Below are 19,589 nucleotides of genomic sequence, written 5' to 3' on the forward strand. Positions count from 1 at the left end.
TGTGTGTGTGTGCTTGATTCCACATTTCCTCTGTTGCCATAGTGATTTGTTATTGATTCAACAATGATTATACCAGTAATAATCACAGCAACCAGTCTAGCAGGCTGGGTAGGTATGTGGGTTTGGGTGATTTTGAGCATATATAGCATGACACAAGGGACTTAGGGAGAAAAAGTTAAAAAAAAACATAGACAGATGAGTAAATACTGTTATTATCAGGCAAACAAGAAACAAAACACACGTACTGTATCACAGAGAAAGACATGTTATAGATTAGAATGAAAAGTTAAAGTGAAAAATGAAACTCAATTCATGTAATTGCCTGAAATTCTTTAACCTATTGCACTTAATATTAGCTCATATTTTTATTATCAATTAATCTACTTGTTATTAATTATTAATAATGGATCATTTGGTCCTAGTCCAAGTTGAGGTCTTCCAGTAGCTTGTTTTGTTCAACCAACAGTCCAAAATCCCAAAACGTACCAATACATTATGACATAAGTCAAAGAAATGCAACAAATCCTCACAGTTGAGAAAGTGGAACTTTTTTGTCAAGTTTTTTATCCCTTATTCAAAGGTGGAGGCAAAATGACTGAAGATGTCACACATTGTGCACTGTAAAGCCCTCTGAGACACATTTGCATTTTTTGTGGCTGTATACACTGATTAAAATTGGCCTGGCATCACAACCTAAACCTTTTAGGTTGAAGCCAAGTGGCTACTTTTGATTGAGAGGCAAAAGTTGAAGATGTGGAGAGTATTGGTCAGCTGTAATCTAGCCTCTGCCTGCCTCACTTCCTTCTCTTCCCCCTGTGACTTCAGTAGATTTGACTGCTGATTGATGGCTCATCGTATCCCATTATGGAGCTCACGAGAAACGAGGCTGAAGGTATGACGTGAGCCGACCGTGACGGAAAGAAAAACAAACTCGCACAGACAGCTACAGTTACAGAAAAAGCCAGAGGGCTACACATGTCTCCCGAGCTTCATAATCTGGTAAAGTCATGACTGGCCTTCAAAGGCAGAAAGCCAACTCAGACCTAAACAGACACGCATATATGTTTGTTAAGTGTCCTTTAGTGAATCCAAGGTGCTGTATGCACGTGTATATACGAAGATCACTCAACTTCATCTGATCTGGATGTCAAGTTATCCGTTTACACAGGTTCAAAGTTTTCCTGCACCAGACTGTACGCTTTCTTTCTTCCCAGCTGCACTCATGCTGCATTTCTACTTTCTGGGCCAGTCATATGGTTTCTGCTATATGTCCATCCACCCGCTACTATACCACGAATGAAAAGTATTCATTTTTCAAATATCTAGTGGTTAGATGACAATTTCAGGGTATTTCATGCTTCTCCCAAAGCTTTTTTTGTCATCTTTGGGGATTTTTTTCCAGCTGTATCCACTTTATATTTCAGTTTTTTCCCCCCACATAGTCTGTTGCCGGCTGATTTGTAGGCTTATATGTTGGTTACTCTTTGCCCAGTAGAGACAGGAAGGGAAAGAATAAAGACAGACAAAGGAGGGTTAGAAGAGATGTAAGAGGATGTAAGAACTCCTCAGAATTTGGGGAGGGGAGATGTGGAAATGCTGTGTGGAAGTACTGTAAGCAGATAAGAATGGGGAGTCTAGAGGTATGACGGAAGTGAAGCTGTGGAGGACTAGTAATTAAAGAGTGGGGAGGACTGGAGAGAGATTTAGCTTAGGAGATAATAGAGGAGAAGAGGAATGATAAGTGGTAATGGAACAATGATTTAGACATACTTAAGGTTTTAGTATGCTTGAAACGGAGTAGTCATATGACATGTTGTCCAACCACATCTCAGGGCAAAAATGTCACACCTGTCTCCCTGATCAGTCCCCTAGAACTTTAGTCTATTGCGTGTCTTTGTAGCCTTGACATGATAAATTGTACAAATGTGGATAAGAGTGCACACTTTCAGGCAGTCTCTTCTGGGAGGCATTCATGGTGTGGCACTCAGTTGTACAGAAGAGAGTTTAAGAGAGAAGTTCAAATCCTGCCTGCTTCATCACCTCCACACAACTGGCAAAGCGCTGTGTAAAGTGGGCATGATTGTTGGATGGGCAGTTTAGAAAAGTAAAAAAAATTGTTGGAGGCAATTATTTTTGAGTGTTTACAGTAGATCCAGTATTGTAGCTGTTGTTTGCTGCGAGACTACACAAGTATGCCCTTAAAAACACCTCCCCCATTATCAGCTATAAAAGGACATGGTATTTATCAGGCCTGTGTTTAAGCCATTGGGAAAGATATTCAGCAGTGCACATAGTTTACCATGCAAGTGTTCTAGAGGAGCTCTTGTGCAGTTTCACACCCAGTTAATTTCAGAAATAAGCCACTTTTGAATTACAACACCATTCCAGCTCGTTCAACTCCTCCCCTCTGGCACTCTATATTTTGCATCAGTGCTGTTTTCCAGCAGACATTTGGACTCTAAACCACTGTTCCACTGTTCTCTGGCTGTTCAGGGTTCTGCCAATTTATAACTGTTTTGACATTTTGGTTATTGCACAGTTTTATCCACACTGTTGGTGGGGCTCAGTTGGTCGGTAGGTCCGTCACTTTAGTTTAGACTGAAATATCTCGCAACTACTGGACGGATTGCCATGAAATTCAGTAAAAACATTGATGGTTCCCGGACAATGAAACCTACTGACAATGGTGAACCCCCGAACTTTCCTCTAGGGCCACCAGTGGGTTAAAGTTTTAATTCATCCTGAGAAATATCTTAACATATATGAGATGAGCTGACACAAAATGTTTTGAACAGACATTCATGGTTCCCAGATGATGAACCCTACCTTGGTGACCCGCTGACGTCTCCAATAATGCCACCACGCGGTTGACATTTGTGTCAACAACTATTACATTAACCGCAATTAAGTTTGGTAAAGACATTAACTTTTAATCTAAGGAATAGTGCCATCCTTGGCGCCACCGAATACCTACTGAATTAATCATATTCCCACCAGCCTTAGCAGTACTTTTTGTTTAGTTTTAATTATTAAATGTGGGCATGCTGACACACTAAACTAACATGCTGATCGCAGCAAGCATTACAGCTGCTAAACATGCATGTTACAGTTTTTGTGAGCATGTTAGCATGCTGGTATTAGAATTTAGCTCAAAGCACAACTGTGCCTCGGTACAGCCTCAAATTGCCACTAGCATGGCTGTAGTCATGTTTCTGTGTGTGTTTTGAAAAGACCACAAGCAGTCTTGCACACACCGTTTCATGTCAGTTGTCTTTAAAAGTTTGATACTGAACACGCTTCATAGTTCTGTGAATCAGTACAGAATATCATGTGATTCCTGCTTTTTGAAAAATATTTTTTTTCCATTTTGAGGTTTGTTTTTGCAGTTACATACAACTCATAGACAACACACTCAGAAAAACACACAAAAGATGCACACAGGCTACACGTATAAGTGCACACAAACTATCTGAATTAGATTTGTCCTTGAGCTTGTTTGAATTGTTATTTGACATTGTTTAGTCTCCCGGCAGTTTTATTAATTCCTTTGAGACCCTTGGCTCTAGCTTCATAAAACATGGCTCAGAGCATCTCTGACTGGGGACAAACAACATCACTTTGTTGGTTCTCACAGGAAGACTGTCAAGCCCCCCAAACCTCAGAGGTCATCACTTATTGACCCCATGAACTCCCAGACCATACAAACACGCTAAATTCCCATGGTATCTTCATCCTCACATTTTTTTTTTTCGACCCTTGTAAGTACTGTCCATATTCTGTTTCCATCCCACCGGCCCTCATCTACTTTCTGCCCCCCTCAAGCATTTCCTCCAGCCGTGTGAACGACAGTCACAACAACTGAGAAACACTGGGTTATGTGTGAGTGTGTTTAAAGCACTTGCTCTCCGTCTCTCGAGGGATTCTACCTGACCTTTTAGTTGAAGTTCCTTGCCCTTGCACACCCCACGTGCACTGAACGTGTACCTGATATTCATGACCCATTTATGTTCATTTGCATCCTGCTGTTCTCTTTGTCCAAATTCAGCAGCATCTCTGGCGGAGAGGAGACGCTATTAGGGTATAAAAATGAGATGTTTAAAAATGTAGCAGAGGTCTGGCTTGGAGAACAGAAACATACTTCTTCCAATGCCAGACTCACATTTCCCTTCCTTTTTTTCCTTTCTATCTGGCAGCCTGTCTTCTCTCTTTCATCATGCTGGGTGTCATAATCAACTTGTTATATTTAGCTTGTAGATTAGAGGGCTGTCTGCAGATTCCAAGAGTCAGCGATTAAAATCCTCTCTTAACAGTCCTTTGAACAGCCTTTCAATTTCGCTTGGTCACTATGAGTGTCTTTTTTCATTAAACCGACCTCTGACGGCAGAGTCTGGCTTTACTTATCTTAACTTAATCTCCTTACTGCTCTATCTGGCATGTGTCATTTCATGTGTGTGTGTGTGTGTGTGTGAGTGTGCGTGTGTGTGGTTTGGGGTCTTAGAGGATCTGGGATAAAACAAAAACATATTAAGTAATTTGTATGAATCTCTCATTTTGTCTGCTCATTCTGTCTGTAAAAAGTTGAAATGAGCTTAAAGTCAGTCCAGGAATATTGAAATGTATTCTTTAGAGTCCCGAAGCCTGGCGGTCAAGTTTTTAATCTTCCTGCAGTTCTTTTCTGACAGTGAACATTTGCAAGTATATTGTTTGACCACTGGATGGCTGTAAAGAGCAAGGATCACTGAAGTAGAGGATTTTACTAGAAAAAGAAAAGTGCCCCCATCCCACCGCATGTAGAAAATCAAATGAAAAAATTCCATGTAAAAATCAGGGAAATCTTTCTTTATTTTTTACAGTGTGTCTTGTCACACCTCTTGTTTATAGTTGTGATGCTTTGCTTCTAAGCCCTTGAGAACACTTGCTCTATTTTCTAATCTTTTCCTCTCTTCTATTTTCCTCTATTTTCAACAGGTAAGTTTGGGGGGTTTTTTGTTACCCCGGATATCTCCATTGTTAGCCTGGCTTTCGTTAAACTTCTAACACTCCTGAAATTATTGATAAAGGAGATCGAAGTGTATTTTGTATTTGAAGTATTTTATCTTCTACGTGATGTTGATCAACTTTTTTTCTTTTCTTTTACCGCACCAATCTCAGGGTCACCCTGGGCCTCTTGGTCCTCAGGGTCCACAGGGGCCTCTAGGGACACCTGGTGATCCAGGCATCCAAGGACCAAAGGGGCAAAAAGGCGACCTTGGCCGTGGGGGCATCATAGGTCCTAAAGGAAATGTGGTAAAATATCCTTCTCTTTTCTTTTTCTGTTTTTTTGAATAATTGTTAAAAAAAAAATATTACAGTAACAACTCTTTTTTTTTAAATGTATGATTCTTGTTCCTCCACAGGGAATGACAGGTGTTCCTGGGTTTTCTGGAAATGATGGGATACCTGTAAGTCCATCCATCAGTCTGGATGAAAGAAGTGGAAGCTAGCTGTACATTGACAGAGTGTTGGTTCTACATGGGATGTGTTTTGACTGTTTTGATTTGATGTTCGCTCTGCAGGGCCACCCAGGACAAGCTGGGTCCAGGGGGAAGGCAGGTGCAGACGGCTGTAACGGGACAAAGGGAGAACAAGGGTTACCAGGAGAAAGTGGTTTTAATGGTGCACCTGGTTTTCCTGTAAGTGTTACTCTAAACCTGTCTGCATAGTGATTTGTAAAATACATAGAGTCTGACTTCCTGACAATTACTCTCTGTGTTTTTGTTTCCATTTCTAAGGGACAACCAGGCAGGAAGGGAGAGAAGGGAGACTCCCTGGAGATGAGTGTGTACATTGAACGTTTCAGAGTGAGGAAGAGTTCACACCAAATATCACTTTTGTTCTGAAGGACAGCTGGCTCCATAAAATTGCATTTATACCTTGATATGGCAGCGATGTCGTCATATAGATCTTATTAACTTCACAAATGTTTCCTTCCACAGGGAGATCCAGGCACACCAGGGGTCCATGGAATATTTGTAAGACAAATTCAATTCAATTCAATATCTGAAACTTACTTTTCCTAAGTAGCGATCTTTCCTATCTACCGTCTTAAATCTGATTTTTGTCAGGGGCCTCAAGGAAACCCCGGATTGCAGGGTAATAGAGGCATCCCAGGACCAAAGGTAAGCCTGTGCATGTGTGAGTGTATTTGTTTAGGTTGTGAGGCCTAATCTGTTATGATACAAAGTACTTATCAGGATCTGTTTTTTTGTCTTCTGCAAGGGTCCCCCAGGGCCTCCAGGTCCCCGAGGACAAAAGGTAACGTAGCAAAAATATAAATATAATGTAATGTAATACAAATTTGCTCTATGATTGTAAATACTGCATGAAATGTTGTTTTATACTGTGTGTGAACCACAGCAATGGGAACTTGAATTTATGAAGGCAACTTCAAGTGCTTTTTGTTTTTCTGGGCAGGGCACTATGACCAAAGTGATTAAGGGAGCAAAAGGAGAACAAGTGAGTAACCATGTTTGTCAAACGCATTGCTAAAATCTTTTAGTCAGTTGTTACACGAAAAATCCTGAATACATTTAGGTCATAAATCATCTGATCTGCTTCAGTTTGAGGTCTGTGCTTTCCCACGCAATAATTTGCAGTGGTGGAATGTAACAAAGTACATTTACTCAAGTACCGTACAGTTTTGAGATCTTGTAGTTTAACTGGGTATTTCCATTTAATGCTACTTCTACTCCACTACCTCTCAGAGGAAAGTATCAAGTATACTTTTTACTCTACTACCTTTATCTGACAGCTGTAAATCTTACAACATGATAAGCTCATAAAATACGGTACATTGTTAAAGATAAATTCAGTGGTTTCCAACCATTTTCACTTGTGATAAATTACGAAAATAACAGTGTCTAGTTGGGGCCCATTGTCACAGATACATGTATATATGAGTGGTTGATAGTTCCAATAAAGATTAATTTCACTGCTAAACATTTCAATTTAAATATGTAAAGAGGAGAAATTATCCAAGATTATACAAAAAAATCAAAGATTAGAGAAAAGGCCAAAAAAATTCATCTAAAAGGGACCCAGTAGACTGAACTACCAAACCATAATTAAAATAGTCCGCTTCAGCCAGGTACATCAGTAAAGTGCTGCTTATGCATTCATGCATCAGTATTAACAATCTAGTCATTTCATATGTAATAATATGTCATTCACAGCAGCAATGTTTCTGCATGTTGACTTTTACTTTTATTAGTTGCCAATGTTTATGTAATTCTACCAGTAGGATTTGGACTGCAGGACTTTTACTGGTAATGGAATATTGTGAATATGCTGTGGAATTGGTACTTGTCCTTAAGCAGAAGATCTGAGTAGCTGGTGATGATTTGTTTCTCCCTGAGCTGGCTGACTTCTGTTGCACTTCCTACTTACACCACAGGGGGACACTGGACCACCAGGGCTGCCAGGGAACTCTACTCATCCGCATACTCTGCCCCCCTACGGACCCCAGGTCAGTACATCAGCAACATGTGCTAATCTTTATTCATTGCTCTGCTGTAATGGCATTCAAAGATAGTCTCTAAAAAAAAGAATTATAAATAGGAAGAATACGAATTACAAACACTGATGCATGTACCACAAAAATACTCTTCTTTCATTATTTTAGGGACCCCCTGGAGAAAGAGGTCTGAAAGGAGAAAGAGGAGATCAGGTATGTGATCACTCTGGCGATCATACACATTTCCGTGCATGAATACGTATGTACACACATACTAACATTCACACTTAAGCATGTTGTTGATCTTTTCTATTGGTTGATTAATTTCAGGCGAACAACAAAGGAGAAACTGGTATAATGGGATTACCTGGACCACGAGTTAGTACAGTCTAATTTCTACACATTTCAGAAAAACTCTGACCTCTACCCATGTGTATCTATCCAAGTTCATTTCATCCTCTGTTTCACGGTGCTGTCGTAGGGTGCATCTGGAACAGATGGGAGTCCTGGAACAAGGGTATGTTTGCCTGAAAGATGAGTACTGTATCATTATTTTATCATCCTATTAGAATAAAATGTCATTTTATAACTTGATGATTAAATCTCTCGCTCAGGGAGATTTTGGTGAAACGGGACCAAAAGGCAGCGATGGGCCTAAGGTGAGAATGCAGCAGATTGTGATCCCTGGTCACTGATTTTCCATCTAAACCTTTTTCTAGCTGATTGACAAAAATGTACACTCAAATTCACAGGTTTATTATCATTAAAATGCAATTTTCAGCATATAACTAAGTGCATTTACACAAGTACTGTACTTATGTACAAATCTGAGATATTTATACTTTCCATTTCATGTTACTTTATACGTCCTCTCCATTGCAGTTCAAAGGGAAATATTGTACTTTTTACTTCACTACATTTATTTGACAGCTATAGTTACAGATTAAGATTTTACATAATAAAACATATATTAAGTTTATATATTGTGATGCAATGTTATATTATAAAGAAAACCAACGGGATATAAATTGGTAACAGTTAAATTAATCTCATTCCTCCTATAAAAACACCATGAATTCGCTGCATTTGTATAATGTAATTTTAGTGTGATGTATGTTGAAAAATGGAAGCTAACCTTTTAAACTCTGGTGGGAATTGGTTGTTTGAACAGACTCATGTCAGCATTGTTAAAACCTACAGAACTTTATTTTAAGATCTGGAGGAGATGTCAAAATTTCCAAGATGCCCAATGTGTCAGGCTAATTGTGGAGAAATGTGTGTGTTTAATGATGCATGACACACCCGGAATATTTCAGTTTAACGTAAAGGCTGCAACATCTCGTGTGAATATTTCACTCGTTGTAAGAATCGTATGGCTTCAGCTGAGTGTTGGAAGAAGCACTTACAAAATATATACGTGAATCTGTCAGACTGTGAGGAAAGATGTGCTTTTTCATTTTTGCCTAAATTTAAAGAAATTTAAGGGGAATTCCAGGAGTCGAAGAGGTGAAGAGTAAAACAGCACGATGGGTGCTCTATCCAGAGAAGCCTTAATAACCATTGTGCTCTAAGTCTCAAATTTGCCCACCAGTAGGTCAGTGATTACAAACTCACGCTGTGTCACCAAATATTGTTCGAACCCACAAAACACCAATTATGTCAGACTGAATTTACTGGAAATATGTGTAAAATGATGCAGAAGATATCTGGAATATTTCCATTTGATGAAATTATGCAGCCATAAAACACATAGAGTCTTAAGTTTGAATATCTCACTTCGTATAAACATTACTTAGCTTCAGACAGCTTAGAACAAGATGGTCTAACAGCCTATAAAGCTATTCAAGAGGAAACAAAAGGAGATATTGGAATTAATTTTTTATCTTTAGTAAATCCAGTAGCTAAAGTTTATGTGGTTCTTGTTCCGGTGTTTCCCCCTCCTTATAAGCTAATAGTGGAGGCCTTGAGTCAAATTGCAGCTAACTGGTCAAATTCAAACAGGTTTAGTGTCTACCAGCCAACACGAATGATGATCTGAAGGGACTGTTTAACATAGGGTTTTATATAGTCAGTCATTCTGAGAAAGTGGCATAATTAACATGCTTATGTTTATGTTATATTATCTCACTCTGCAAAAATGATCAACATTTTGCTCACATTATTATCTGACTTCCTGAATCTGATTTGAAACTTGTCAGTGTGAATCCAGCCACCGTCAAAAATTACACGGAGAAGGAAACAAGGTCAGAGATGAAAAGGAAAAAAGGGTTGTCAATAAGACAGATACAGATCACAACAGCCGGATATGTGTGGTGGTCATTTTCAAGCAATGTAACCACATCCAGCATGTGATCTCATCTGAGTCACATCTGATCTTTGTCCTCAAGACTCACAAAGACTGACATTAAATTTCTGCTTCAGGGAGTCAGAGGTGACCCAGGAGATCTGATTTCAAACTCGTGGCCTTGGTCGTCAGTAGGTAAGTTGATCAGTACCAGAGAAACAGTCAAATAATTAGCCAACAGAAAAGAGGAAAAAGAGACACCCGCTGTCTGATAATGTTAACAGGCACTATTACAAAACTGTTGCTGACATGAAGTGAAACTCTATGGGGAAATTTGTTACATTGCTAAAGTCCAGCCTCAACAGACCATGCAGATTTGTCAGAGGAAAAAGTCAAGTGTTAAAGATAAATATGGACGTGATGAGGGTTATTAACGTTCATAGCATAGACTCAGTGAACCTGAGGAACAATAGAGCTTCTTGTCCTGCAGGGATATCATCTGGCAGGACCCAGACCAGGTGGTGTATGGTGGCAACTGGTTGAACCAACAGTAATTAATGACTTAAAAGTGATTGGTTGGGCGTACATCAAGGGGTCTGTTTCATATAGGTGGGGAAACAAATATGGCAGTGAACACTAGTGACAGATTAAGAAAAGAAATCTTCCATTATTACTCAGAGACAAAAAATCAAATTCATTTGTATTCCACTATTAAACAAACACAACAATATATATTGTTATTACACTATATTCAAATAAGGCTAAAACAGTTAGAAACACTTTATAATCCTTCATATATCATCTGCTAAAGAACTCCATAAGAATGGATTAAAGCAGTTGATGTTACCTGTTGCAGAGATCCTAACTAATGTTTCTTCTGTTTGCTTTGACTTGATAAGCTGGTCCTTCTGGTCCTCCTGGTGAGCAAGGTCCACAAGGAGAGAGGGGCCCAGTAGGAGATCAAGGCTTCCCTGGACCTCCAGGACGTCCTGCCTATGAAACACAGCAACAAGGTCTGTCAACCCTAGCTTAACAAAGACATTTCTACAAACTGTCATCCACAGACTCAGACCCATTGTAGATATGCATATTTGGCTCAACTGTCTATCATGTGAACCTTCATAAACATACAAGTAAAGGACCAGTATGTAAAACTTGCAATGGTCATTTTTTGAAGTCAATTTCATTCATATACCCCAAAATCACACAATTGCCTATGATGGATTAAGAGTCTGTACAACATATGATGTTCTCTAGACCTTAGACCCTTGCCTCAGATAAGGGAAAAGTAAGCAAAAATGTACATACAGCAGTAGATAAAGTCAAAGAGATGGAATCAAAATACAAAGAAACATAATGACAGAAAAACTTAAGTACATAATATGAGGTACGTAAATATTCACTATTAGAAGTTAAAGTTTTTGGTGCAAAGTGGACATCAGCCACAAAAAAACAACCAAAACTCAAGTAAACTGTTCACACAGACAAGAGATTTAGATACAGGATGAAGCCATAAAGCTTTATTTGCAGACAATACACAGTTCATAACAGTCACGACTTATTTTCAATTTTTCTTTCCTAATAATAAGTGGATCTTATTACAATGTAGAACTTAAACTTAGAATTCCAGTACAAACCTTTGATACATTTAGGCTACTCGTGTATCAAAATTGAACAAGTCACAGGACGCTACCTTGTCTTCATTGATGTGGTATATAATCTTACATTTCCTTTTGTGGCTTTATAAAAGGAACATAAATTGCAATAAATAAAGGCTAGTTTACGTTGTGTCACAATAAATGGAAAATCAGACCCAGTTCTCATGAATTTTTCAAGCTGTCACAACAAGGGTTCTTGAGGTTGAACCTTTGATAAACTGAGCAGTGACTGCACTCGTTCTCAATTGATCAGGATCGAGAGTTTTAACTAAGTGCCGAAACTAAAAATGTCCTTTTGTGTCTGTCAGTGTTTGAATTCTTCGGGCCATTTGGTATAAAGGGGGAGCAAGGAGAGAAGGGCCAACAAGGGGATGCAGGGAGCCCTGCTGTCAGTGTTGGACCCCCAGGTGTCAGCGGGCGCCCGGGGGCCAGGGGTCCTCCAGGACCTAAAGGAACATGTGAGTGAGAGAGTGAGTGAGTGAATGTGCATTTGTTTTGATACTTTTAAACTTAGGTTTTTAATATTTTATCTCCCTTTGTTTTCTGGTTTATGAGTTTAAGTGTTATCTCCTTTTGTTTATAAAATTACATTTTACTGTATTTCTATTTGTCCCTAGGGGCTGAGTTCTTCAAAGGGGCTCCGGGCGAGAGAGGAAGGCCCGGCAACGCAGGCTTTAAAGGAATGAAAGGTAGCCATACCGTTCATGCGAAAGACGACATCATGATGGATTATTGGTTGAAAACACTGACATTTACAGTTTTCTGAAGTATTCACTTCTCTTTTTAATTTTCCCCAGATAGGAGAATCAGTTTCAGTTTCCTAAAATTCATACTAATGCATCATATTCTGACCAGTGGGTGCATTGCTGTGTACCTTTAGGTGATCATGGAGAATGTGAGTGCTCCATTGTAAACTCTCTATCGGGACCACCTGGCCCTGCTGGGGATCGTGGTGATGCTGGGATGACTGGAGAGTTTGGTCACGAGGGGGATTTAGGAGACCCAGGTCCCCAGGGATATGATGGGTCCCCTGTAAGAACATTTTTTTTTAAAGTTTAAAAAATCACATCATCTTCATTAATTCTTTTACATTCATTTTTATTTTAACCCCTTCCTTGTTCCCTCACACTTTTCTGGGTTTTCTTTTAGGGCTCTCCTGGGCTCAGTGGGTCACCAGGCCCAAAAGGCCGAAAAGGGGATGCAAGTGTGGCCACACAGAAAGGTGCAATGTATATTCTATTTCATCTCATTTCAGATCAGCACCAGGGGTACAAGTGGGCCAGAAAAAAGTACCCTCTCTCATGTGTGTGCATATTGTATGTACGTGTGTGTTGTTGCATGATTGTATGGATTGTATGCATATGTTTATCCCAATGTACATGATCTCCACAGGATATCCTGGAGACCAAGGGGTTCCTGGACAAGACGGTGAGTCGGGAGCACCAGGTGTTCCAGGCCTAAATGGTTTTACTGGTGTCCGTGGGAGCCAAGGTCCTCCAGTGAGTCCATCAGTCATGTCCATTATGATAGTGTCACACTGTTCATACTCATCATATTTTTGTTCATTTCTTAATTGCCTTATTATGTGCATTAGGGTTTCAGTTAATCTGATATTCTCCTCTTGTCCTCACCTCTAATTGCTAACAGTAAGTGAAACCTACAGTATAATGATTGTGCTGGTTCATGTCAACAGGGAGAGGGTCCCAGGGGAGATCGTGGAGACAAAGGTTTCCCAGGTCTGCCTGGTCGACCCGGTGTGGCTGGGCTGAGGGGAGAACCAGGTGCAGTCCTTGGGGCCCTCAAAGGCCAGCGCGGTTTACCTGGTGATGATGGAATTGCAGGCTATCATGGACTTCCAGGAACACCTGGCAGCCCAGGTGAGAAGCAGCTGACTGCCACTTTCCCCCCTTTTATCCAGTCTCGATATGGTGTTGCGTATTTCTCCTTCAAGGCTTTATTTCTTTACAGTGATTTTACCTGTTTTCACTCTACCAAGTATTTCATTTTACCTCGCCCTTCTGAAAAAACTCTCTTTTGTAATTTAATGCAAATGAAAGTGAAATGGGAATGAACTTTAATGGCTTGTGATTAAAAAGGGAGGAAGCATGACCAGTATATGTTGCCATTTTATTTACTTTTCATTCTTCGCCTCCTGGTGTCTCCTTGATGCAGGGGCTGCATCCCTCAAACCAGCTGCAGCTGAGCTTGTTTGAGACAATGCTTGTGCTTGTGAATAACTCTTGTTCCGAATGCCTCTCTCTTTAATTCTCTCTCATTTTCAACTGAAAGGCGGCTGTAGTACGACAGGAGATGGAGGACAGGTGGATGTAACAGGTAGCTGGTATAATAAGGTTTTCACGTTATTGCTCCCTTCATAACCACTCTCTTGTGCTTTGCCTTTGGATTATTTGACTTGTGTGCATGATTATTTTTGAATTGTTTACAATTTGAGATTTAGTGTATTGAGATATCAGCTAATGTAATGATAATCCCATGTTCTGAAAAACAATCCACGCTGGGCAGCAGACAAAAACCACTTGCACCAAAATAGTCATTTCCACATAAACAGTCACTTTTACATACAACCACGATGTTGCCCTGAAGACTGTGTTTCTGTTATTTGCTTCTCAGGTCCTTGCAATGCAATTCCGGGACCTCCTGGGTCACCTGGACTTCCAGGATCCAGTGGATTACCAGGTTTCCCAGGTAACACAACAAAAAACTTTTCCTTTGTGTTGCCTGCAGGGTAATATCTTCGAGACATTTTTGATGCCCTGTTTATATTTGGTAAACCAACAGGTCCTCCAGGCCAAAAAGGACCACAGGGTTCATTTGGAGTAGATGGAGAGAAAGGAGAAACAGGAGATCGAGGCATAGGTGGCCTTCCTGGGCCACCAGGTAAGGAGTGACAAGAAATCACTGGACAGTAGTCAAATAAATATAAACACATTTGATCTTTGACCATAGTCCAGATCATTTTGTTTTATTAACCTGTATGGATCTCCAATAAAGGTTTTGCCGGCCCCCGTGGAGACCTGGGAGTCCCTGGCAGCAAAGGTTCAGCCGGAGTCCCTGGTTTGCCTGGTGTGCCCGGCCGGCACGGGGCACAGGGTGAGAAGGGATTTCACGGAGAAATTCTTGGAGCATCACCTGGACCCAACGGTGACCCAGGGCTGCCCGGGTTTCAAGGGAATAAAGGCCAGACTGGGGATCAAGGAGAACCAGGCTATCCAGGTTAGCCATGTTTTCACATTGTCACTTACTTATGGTTCAAACTCAACAGTTTATCTCAACTAACTGTCAGTTAGTCTTGCTTTGCCTTCTTGCCATACTTTCAATATAAGTGGGATCATTTGAAAAACTAAAGGATTTAAGAGCTGTTATCTAATGTTCCTATTCATCCATTCAAACCAGGAATGGTCGGCATGCCTGGTATGATTGGCTTCAAAGGTGACAGTGGCCCTGCAGGCCTGCAGGGGGAGGAAGGGAGGCCTGGGCCAGCGGCCAAGTACGGCTACCCTGGTGACCCTGGGCAAGCAGGTCCACCAGGGCCTCGTGGTGCCGTTGGACAGCCAGGTTAGGCAAACAGACACATCAACACACTCTCTCAGAAATGTTCTTGGTCATGTCTGACATGCCTGTTCCTTATGGTAAATCGTTCCTCTCACAAGGTTTCACTGGAGAGAGGGGAACTGAAGGAGATTTGGGCCCGCCAGGGCCAATTGGATTAAAAGGGAACCCTGGGGAACACGGTGACTATGGTGGCGTTGGAGAGTATGGCCAACCAGGTGACCCAGGACAGCCGGGTGCAGATGGACGCCCAGGAGTCCCAGGAATGAAGGGTTTGTTCCTCAGATAATTACATTGATAATCTACTCTTTAAATAATGCAGAGAAAAATTAAACATCAGATAATACAAAATCTACGTAATTTGTCAATGATTCAGGCAGTTTTGGTCAGAAAAGTTTTTTTTTTCTGACTTCTGATGGTCCCTCTTTTTCCCAGGAAACAAGGGGTCTCCCGGCATGACAGGTTTTGAGGGGACCACGGGTGATCTAGGGGTGAAGGGCTTCGGTGGGAAGACAGGAGAACCTGGAGTGCCAGGCCAAGTAGGCCCAAAAGGAGTGACAGGTCAAAGTGGAGAGAAAGGTGAGACTATTTTTTATAAAATGTTTGCGATCCCAGTCGCTCATTAGTCTGCTGTGCTCTGCTGAGACCTCCACATTAACACTTTAACTTACCACTTCCTTCTTCCCCACCATCGTCTGGCTAGGTGATCGTGGTCTGAGGGGGCCACCTGGGGAGAAGCCTCACATCCCTGCCCAGATGATTGATGACATGAAGGGTTCAAAGGGAGACTGTGGACATCGAGGAAATCAAGGTTTCACCGGGCCGAGAGGTACAAAGCTACAATCTGATATCAGCAACTCCTTCCTTCTCAGCTTCTCTGTCTTCCCAAAGTTCACTTCCTCACATCTCCATCACTCCACACTCACTTTTCTACAGGTTCTAAGGGTTTCCCTGGTGTGCCTGGCAGTGAGGGAACTCATGGTTCTCCTGGAGACCCCAGCAATGATAAAGGACAGCAAGGAAATCCAGGTGCACAAGGGCTGCCGGGGATAAAAGGAATGCCAGGCCCAACTGGAAATCGAGGAATCACTGGTTTTCAAGGAATGCCTGGCAGCAGGGTGAGCAGAGATATGCTGGGAAAATTCATATGACTGAGTAGGCATCCACGCTAATTATTATGCCTTAAACAGGCACTTTAACAATTTTACAAATTAAGTTCAGTTTACTTGTCCAGAGTACTACTGAGCTAATGAAAGAGTTGTATAATATTTTCTGTTGCTCTGGAGGGAATTTTTCAAAGTTAAAAATATAACCCTAATGATCTCATCAGCGTTATCTTGGTTTGGCCTTGAGACTTATCGCAGCTATAATAATTTTTTTTGTTAACAATGCATCACATGGCTACTTGTATATTAAAAGGGTCGCTCGTAGTAACGAACCCGCAGAGAATTATCACACAACTCTTTAGTTTTCCTTTACAACATGATTCAGCTCATTGTTTTGGTTTCAAAGCCCAAAACTTTCCTATTTTGGTTCACTCTCATCACTCTCACAGCACTGTTTCCAGCTGCAGAAGGTGACTTCTTTTAGTGATAAAGCTCTAAAAAAAACACTGCACACCACCAGCCCAGCACCGAATGGCAGACAGACCAAGTTAGCAACTAGCAAGTTAACATAGTAGAGCATATGGCAGCTAAGGAGCCAGATATTTCCCTCATAAGTTAGCAGAGACAAAAATAGAGCTACAAATAAAATGAAAAATAGACTTACATTCATCAGGTGGCCAGAAACATGGCTCCATATTAATGCTAATGTTGCTCTATATCTGCTTGATGTACAAACTTTTTGCTGACAAGTTCACCATATCAACTCAAAAGTTGAATTTGTGTTGTGTTCACAGCCTGTTTCAGCTGCTCCCAAATAGCCAAAAAAATTATTGTAGGTTTAAATATCTTAAAAGAAAGCCTGCATTACAAAGTACAGATGTCAGTTTGAACTAAGTGGGTGTTTAACAGGAATGAAGGTCTAATAAAATATGCAATTCAGTTGCAATATGTAATATGTACGATCCAGTGTTTTTGGAACATAACCAATACTAGAGGCTAAAGGTCAGAATATCATATCTTGACATTTTCCATTTTTTTAAACTGTCTCCTGCATATCCCCCCATTAATTTCAGTTATTGCACTCACTCCACCACTATGCCATATCATTTGTGTAATTTGACAATTATTTTTTGGCTAAAAACATGTTCAATACATTTCTTTCATTGCAACATCTCAGGCAAAAGTTATATATTCAAATGTTTAATATGTTTGTTAATCACTTATCTATTACTTTGCAGGGAATTAAAGGAAGTCCTGGTGCCTATGGTGCATCAGGGGACAAAGGAATTAAGGGACTCAAAGGTACAACCTCCCCCACCGCCATCTCCAGACCGAATGGGGATTTAGATGCTGATTTTAATATCATTGTGATAAAAATATTTCAAGTGTTGGTAAATTCTGGAACACTATTACAGGTGATGGAGGCCCTCGTATAGACCTTCCAGGATCTACCGGATTTAGAGGAGAAGAAGGTTTACAAGGAGTGCCGGGTACATACTCATATAGCTTTTGTTACTTCTCCTCTGGTGTTGATCAGTACCACTTTGCAATTAAAGTCTCATACTTGGCTGATATGAAATGTTTGATACCACCCTTACAGGCCAAAAAGGATTATTTGGACAGACTGGGGACAGGGGTGCTACTGGTTTTGATGGTATTGGGGGGAAAAAGGGAGATTCAGGTGATCCGGGAATATTAGGATACCCAGGTAAGAGATTCCATTCACTTCCATCTTATACACTTTCCAATTTATGTATATCAGGTTATTTTAAATATTATGCATTTTAGCATAAATTACGTTGCACTCACTGTGACTTATACACATTTTGTATTTCTGTAGGCTCAGATGGGCAGAGGGGAACTCCTGGTAACCAAGGTACAAAAGGCTTTCCTGGAAGTCCTGGAAAAGAAGGTCACCCAGGCTTTCCTGGCTTCCCAGGAAACAAAGGTAACAGGATTAGACCAGTGCTCTCTCTTTCATTCTCTTTTAAATACATAGTTGACGTCCACCATATTCCACCATCTGATCTATGCAAATGTGTGCAGGTTTCCCTGGCCTGAAGGGTCTTTATGGATTACATGGACTGAAAGGACAAAAGGGTATCCCAGGAACACCAGGTATTCACGCAAATTAAAAATTAGTTAGATACTACTTTCTTCTTACAGCTTAAAGGCCCTGAAAACTGATTTTCTCAATCAGCTTCTTAATATTTGTATTGGGGTCCTACATTAACACACATTTTTTGACAAAATCACAGCAGTTTAAGTTATTTTCCATGAGAGATTTCATCGTCAGTCAATAAAACCACATTCTCACAGTTCTGATGTAGGAAATTAGCTGTGTTTATAAGTTTTGAACTCCATAAATAATACCTAAATTTGTTTAACTTCGATTGTTGCTTATTTAGTCACAAATATTTTGTGTTATAGAGAAATACTTCAGGGGCTTCAAACTATTTTATAAAATGGGTAAAATCAATCAAAGTACTGTCTATTTCTGAATTATTCACTAGTGGAGTGGAAACCTTGTCTGAGTTTTTCTGTCATGTAAAGATGTCAGAAGCTAGATATGTGTTTTCTGGTCATATTTTTATCAGGTCTGGATACCACTGGACCAGCTGGGGAGCCGGGAGCCAAAGGAGAGAGGGGAGAGAGTGGTGACCCTAACAACCAACCAGGTGTTCCAGGCACAGCGGGTTTGAAAGGCTTCCAGGGACCAATAGGTCAGCAGATACTCCTCTGATGATGCACAGCAACACATAATGTATGCTGCATTGTGGTTTCACTAATTTGTGACTGGTAACAATCCCATGTTTCATTTGTTCAGGTGACCATGGTCAACCTGGGCCACCAGGATTCCGTGGCCCCACAGGACCAGATGGGACCCCAGACAGACCAGGACTGAGTGGGGACACAGGCTTTATAGGACCTAAAGGATACCAAGGTGAGAAAATGAACAGGAAACCGGTGGTAAAAGAGACAGCAATCCAAGTGACCAGCAATCACTTTGGCACATTGGTACGCAACTGTTTTTGCTGCAGTGGCATGTTGATTTCCCTGGCTTGTATTTTATCTCCTTTCAGTTAGGATATTATTTGTCTTCCTCTAATGATTCAGTTTGATTTTGAATTCCATTTAGTAATGTTAAGGCAAAAACATACGGGATATTCATTAAATTTTTTTTAAAAACTCAAGGTGCCTTTGAGCAATCCCTAACTGTTTCTGAGTCTGATTCCAGCTGGAGACCTGGACCTTTTAAATACTGATGGAGGAGGCTTTAGTTAAGATTAATTTTACTGTAATTTAAAGTGTTAGTGAGCTATTATTGCTTAAGCCAGAGAAATTTGATTGTTTACTTCAGAAGATTTATCCACTAAATCCGCGTAATTTACTCTGTGTATCAATTCATCAAAGTAGGGTCACGGTAGAATTGACAGAACTGTCACGTAAGAGTGGTTTAAATGCTGAGTTCTTGTTCA

The 19,589-nt window shown here is 40.6% G+C and overlaps 1 protein-coding gene across 2 annotated transcripts in view; it reads left to right on the forward strand.

Annotated features, from left to right (window-relative positions):
• Positions 1-19,589, forward strand: part of col4a2 (collagen, type IV, alpha 2) — a 63,393-nt gene that overhangs the window by 37,155 nt on the left and 6,649 nt on the right. Inside the window, exons 5-41 of one of the 2 annotated variants that reach the window (XM_040148560.1) lie at positions 5,152-5,286; positions 5,397-5,441; positions 5,556-5,672; positions 5,772-5,840; positions 5,976-6,011; positions 6,105-6,158; positions 6,259-6,294; positions 6,454-6,495; positions 7,433-7,504; positions 7,661-7,705; positions 7,823-7,870; positions 7,974-8,009; positions 8,107-8,151; positions 9,914-9,971; positions 10,676-10,789; positions 11,743-11,892; positions 12,052-12,123; positions 12,315-12,466; positions 12,584-12,656; positions 12,827-12,933; positions 13,128-13,311; positions 13,724-13,768; positions 14,066-14,140; positions 14,234-14,332; positions 14,447-14,668; positions 14,849-15,010; positions 15,106-15,276; positions 15,440-15,583; positions 15,708-15,833; positions 15,941-16,122; positions 17,349-17,412; positions 17,526-17,600; positions 17,711-17,818; positions 17,951-18,058; positions 18,157-18,228; positions 18,708-18,833; positions 18,938-19,054. In XM_040148560.1, the coding sequence (XP_040004494.1) occupies positions 5,152-5,286; positions 5,397-5,441; positions 5,556-5,672; positions 5,772-5,840; positions 5,976-6,011; positions 6,105-6,158; positions 6,259-6,294; positions 6,454-6,495; positions 7,433-7,504; positions 7,661-7,705; positions 7,823-7,870; positions 7,974-8,009; positions 8,107-8,151; positions 9,914-9,971; positions 10,676-10,789; positions 11,743-11,892; positions 12,052-12,123; positions 12,315-12,466; positions 12,584-12,656; positions 12,827-12,933; positions 13,128-13,311; positions 13,724-13,768; positions 14,066-14,140; positions 14,234-14,332; positions 14,447-14,668; positions 14,849-15,010; positions 15,106-15,276; positions 15,440-15,583; positions 15,708-15,833; positions 15,941-16,122; positions 17,349-17,412; positions 17,526-17,600; positions 17,711-17,818; positions 17,951-18,058; positions 18,157-18,228; positions 18,708-18,833; positions 18,938-19,054 (3,586 nt within the window). The remainder of the gene's footprint in view (positions 1-5,151; positions 5,287-5,396; positions 5,442-5,555; positions 5,673-5,771; positions 5,841-5,975; positions 6,012-6,104; positions 6,159-6,258; positions 6,295-6,453; positions 6,496-7,432; positions 7,505-7,660; positions 7,706-7,822; positions 7,871-7,973; positions 8,010-8,106; positions 8,152-9,913; positions 9,972-10,675; positions 10,790-11,742; positions 11,893-12,051; positions 12,124-12,314; positions 12,467-12,583; positions 12,657-12,826; positions 12,934-13,127; positions 13,312-13,723; positions 13,769-14,065; positions 14,141-14,233; positions 14,333-14,446; positions 14,669-14,848; positions 15,011-15,105; positions 15,277-15,439; positions 15,584-15,707; positions 15,834-15,940; positions 16,123-17,348; positions 17,413-17,525; positions 17,601-17,710; positions 17,819-17,950; positions 18,059-18,156; positions 18,229-18,707; positions 18,834-18,937; positions 19,055-19,589) is intronic. The other variant, XM_040148561.1, reaches the window with a different exon arrangement.

Source organism: Xiphias gladius, chromosome 16 (genome assembly GCF_016859285.1).
Source record: "Xiphias gladius isolate SHS-SW01 ecotype Sanya breed wild chromosome 16, ASM1685928v1, whole genome shotgun sequence".
Taxonomy (NCBI): Eukaryota; Metazoa; Chordata; class Actinopteri; order Istiophoriformes; family Xiphiidae; genus Xiphias; species Xiphias gladius.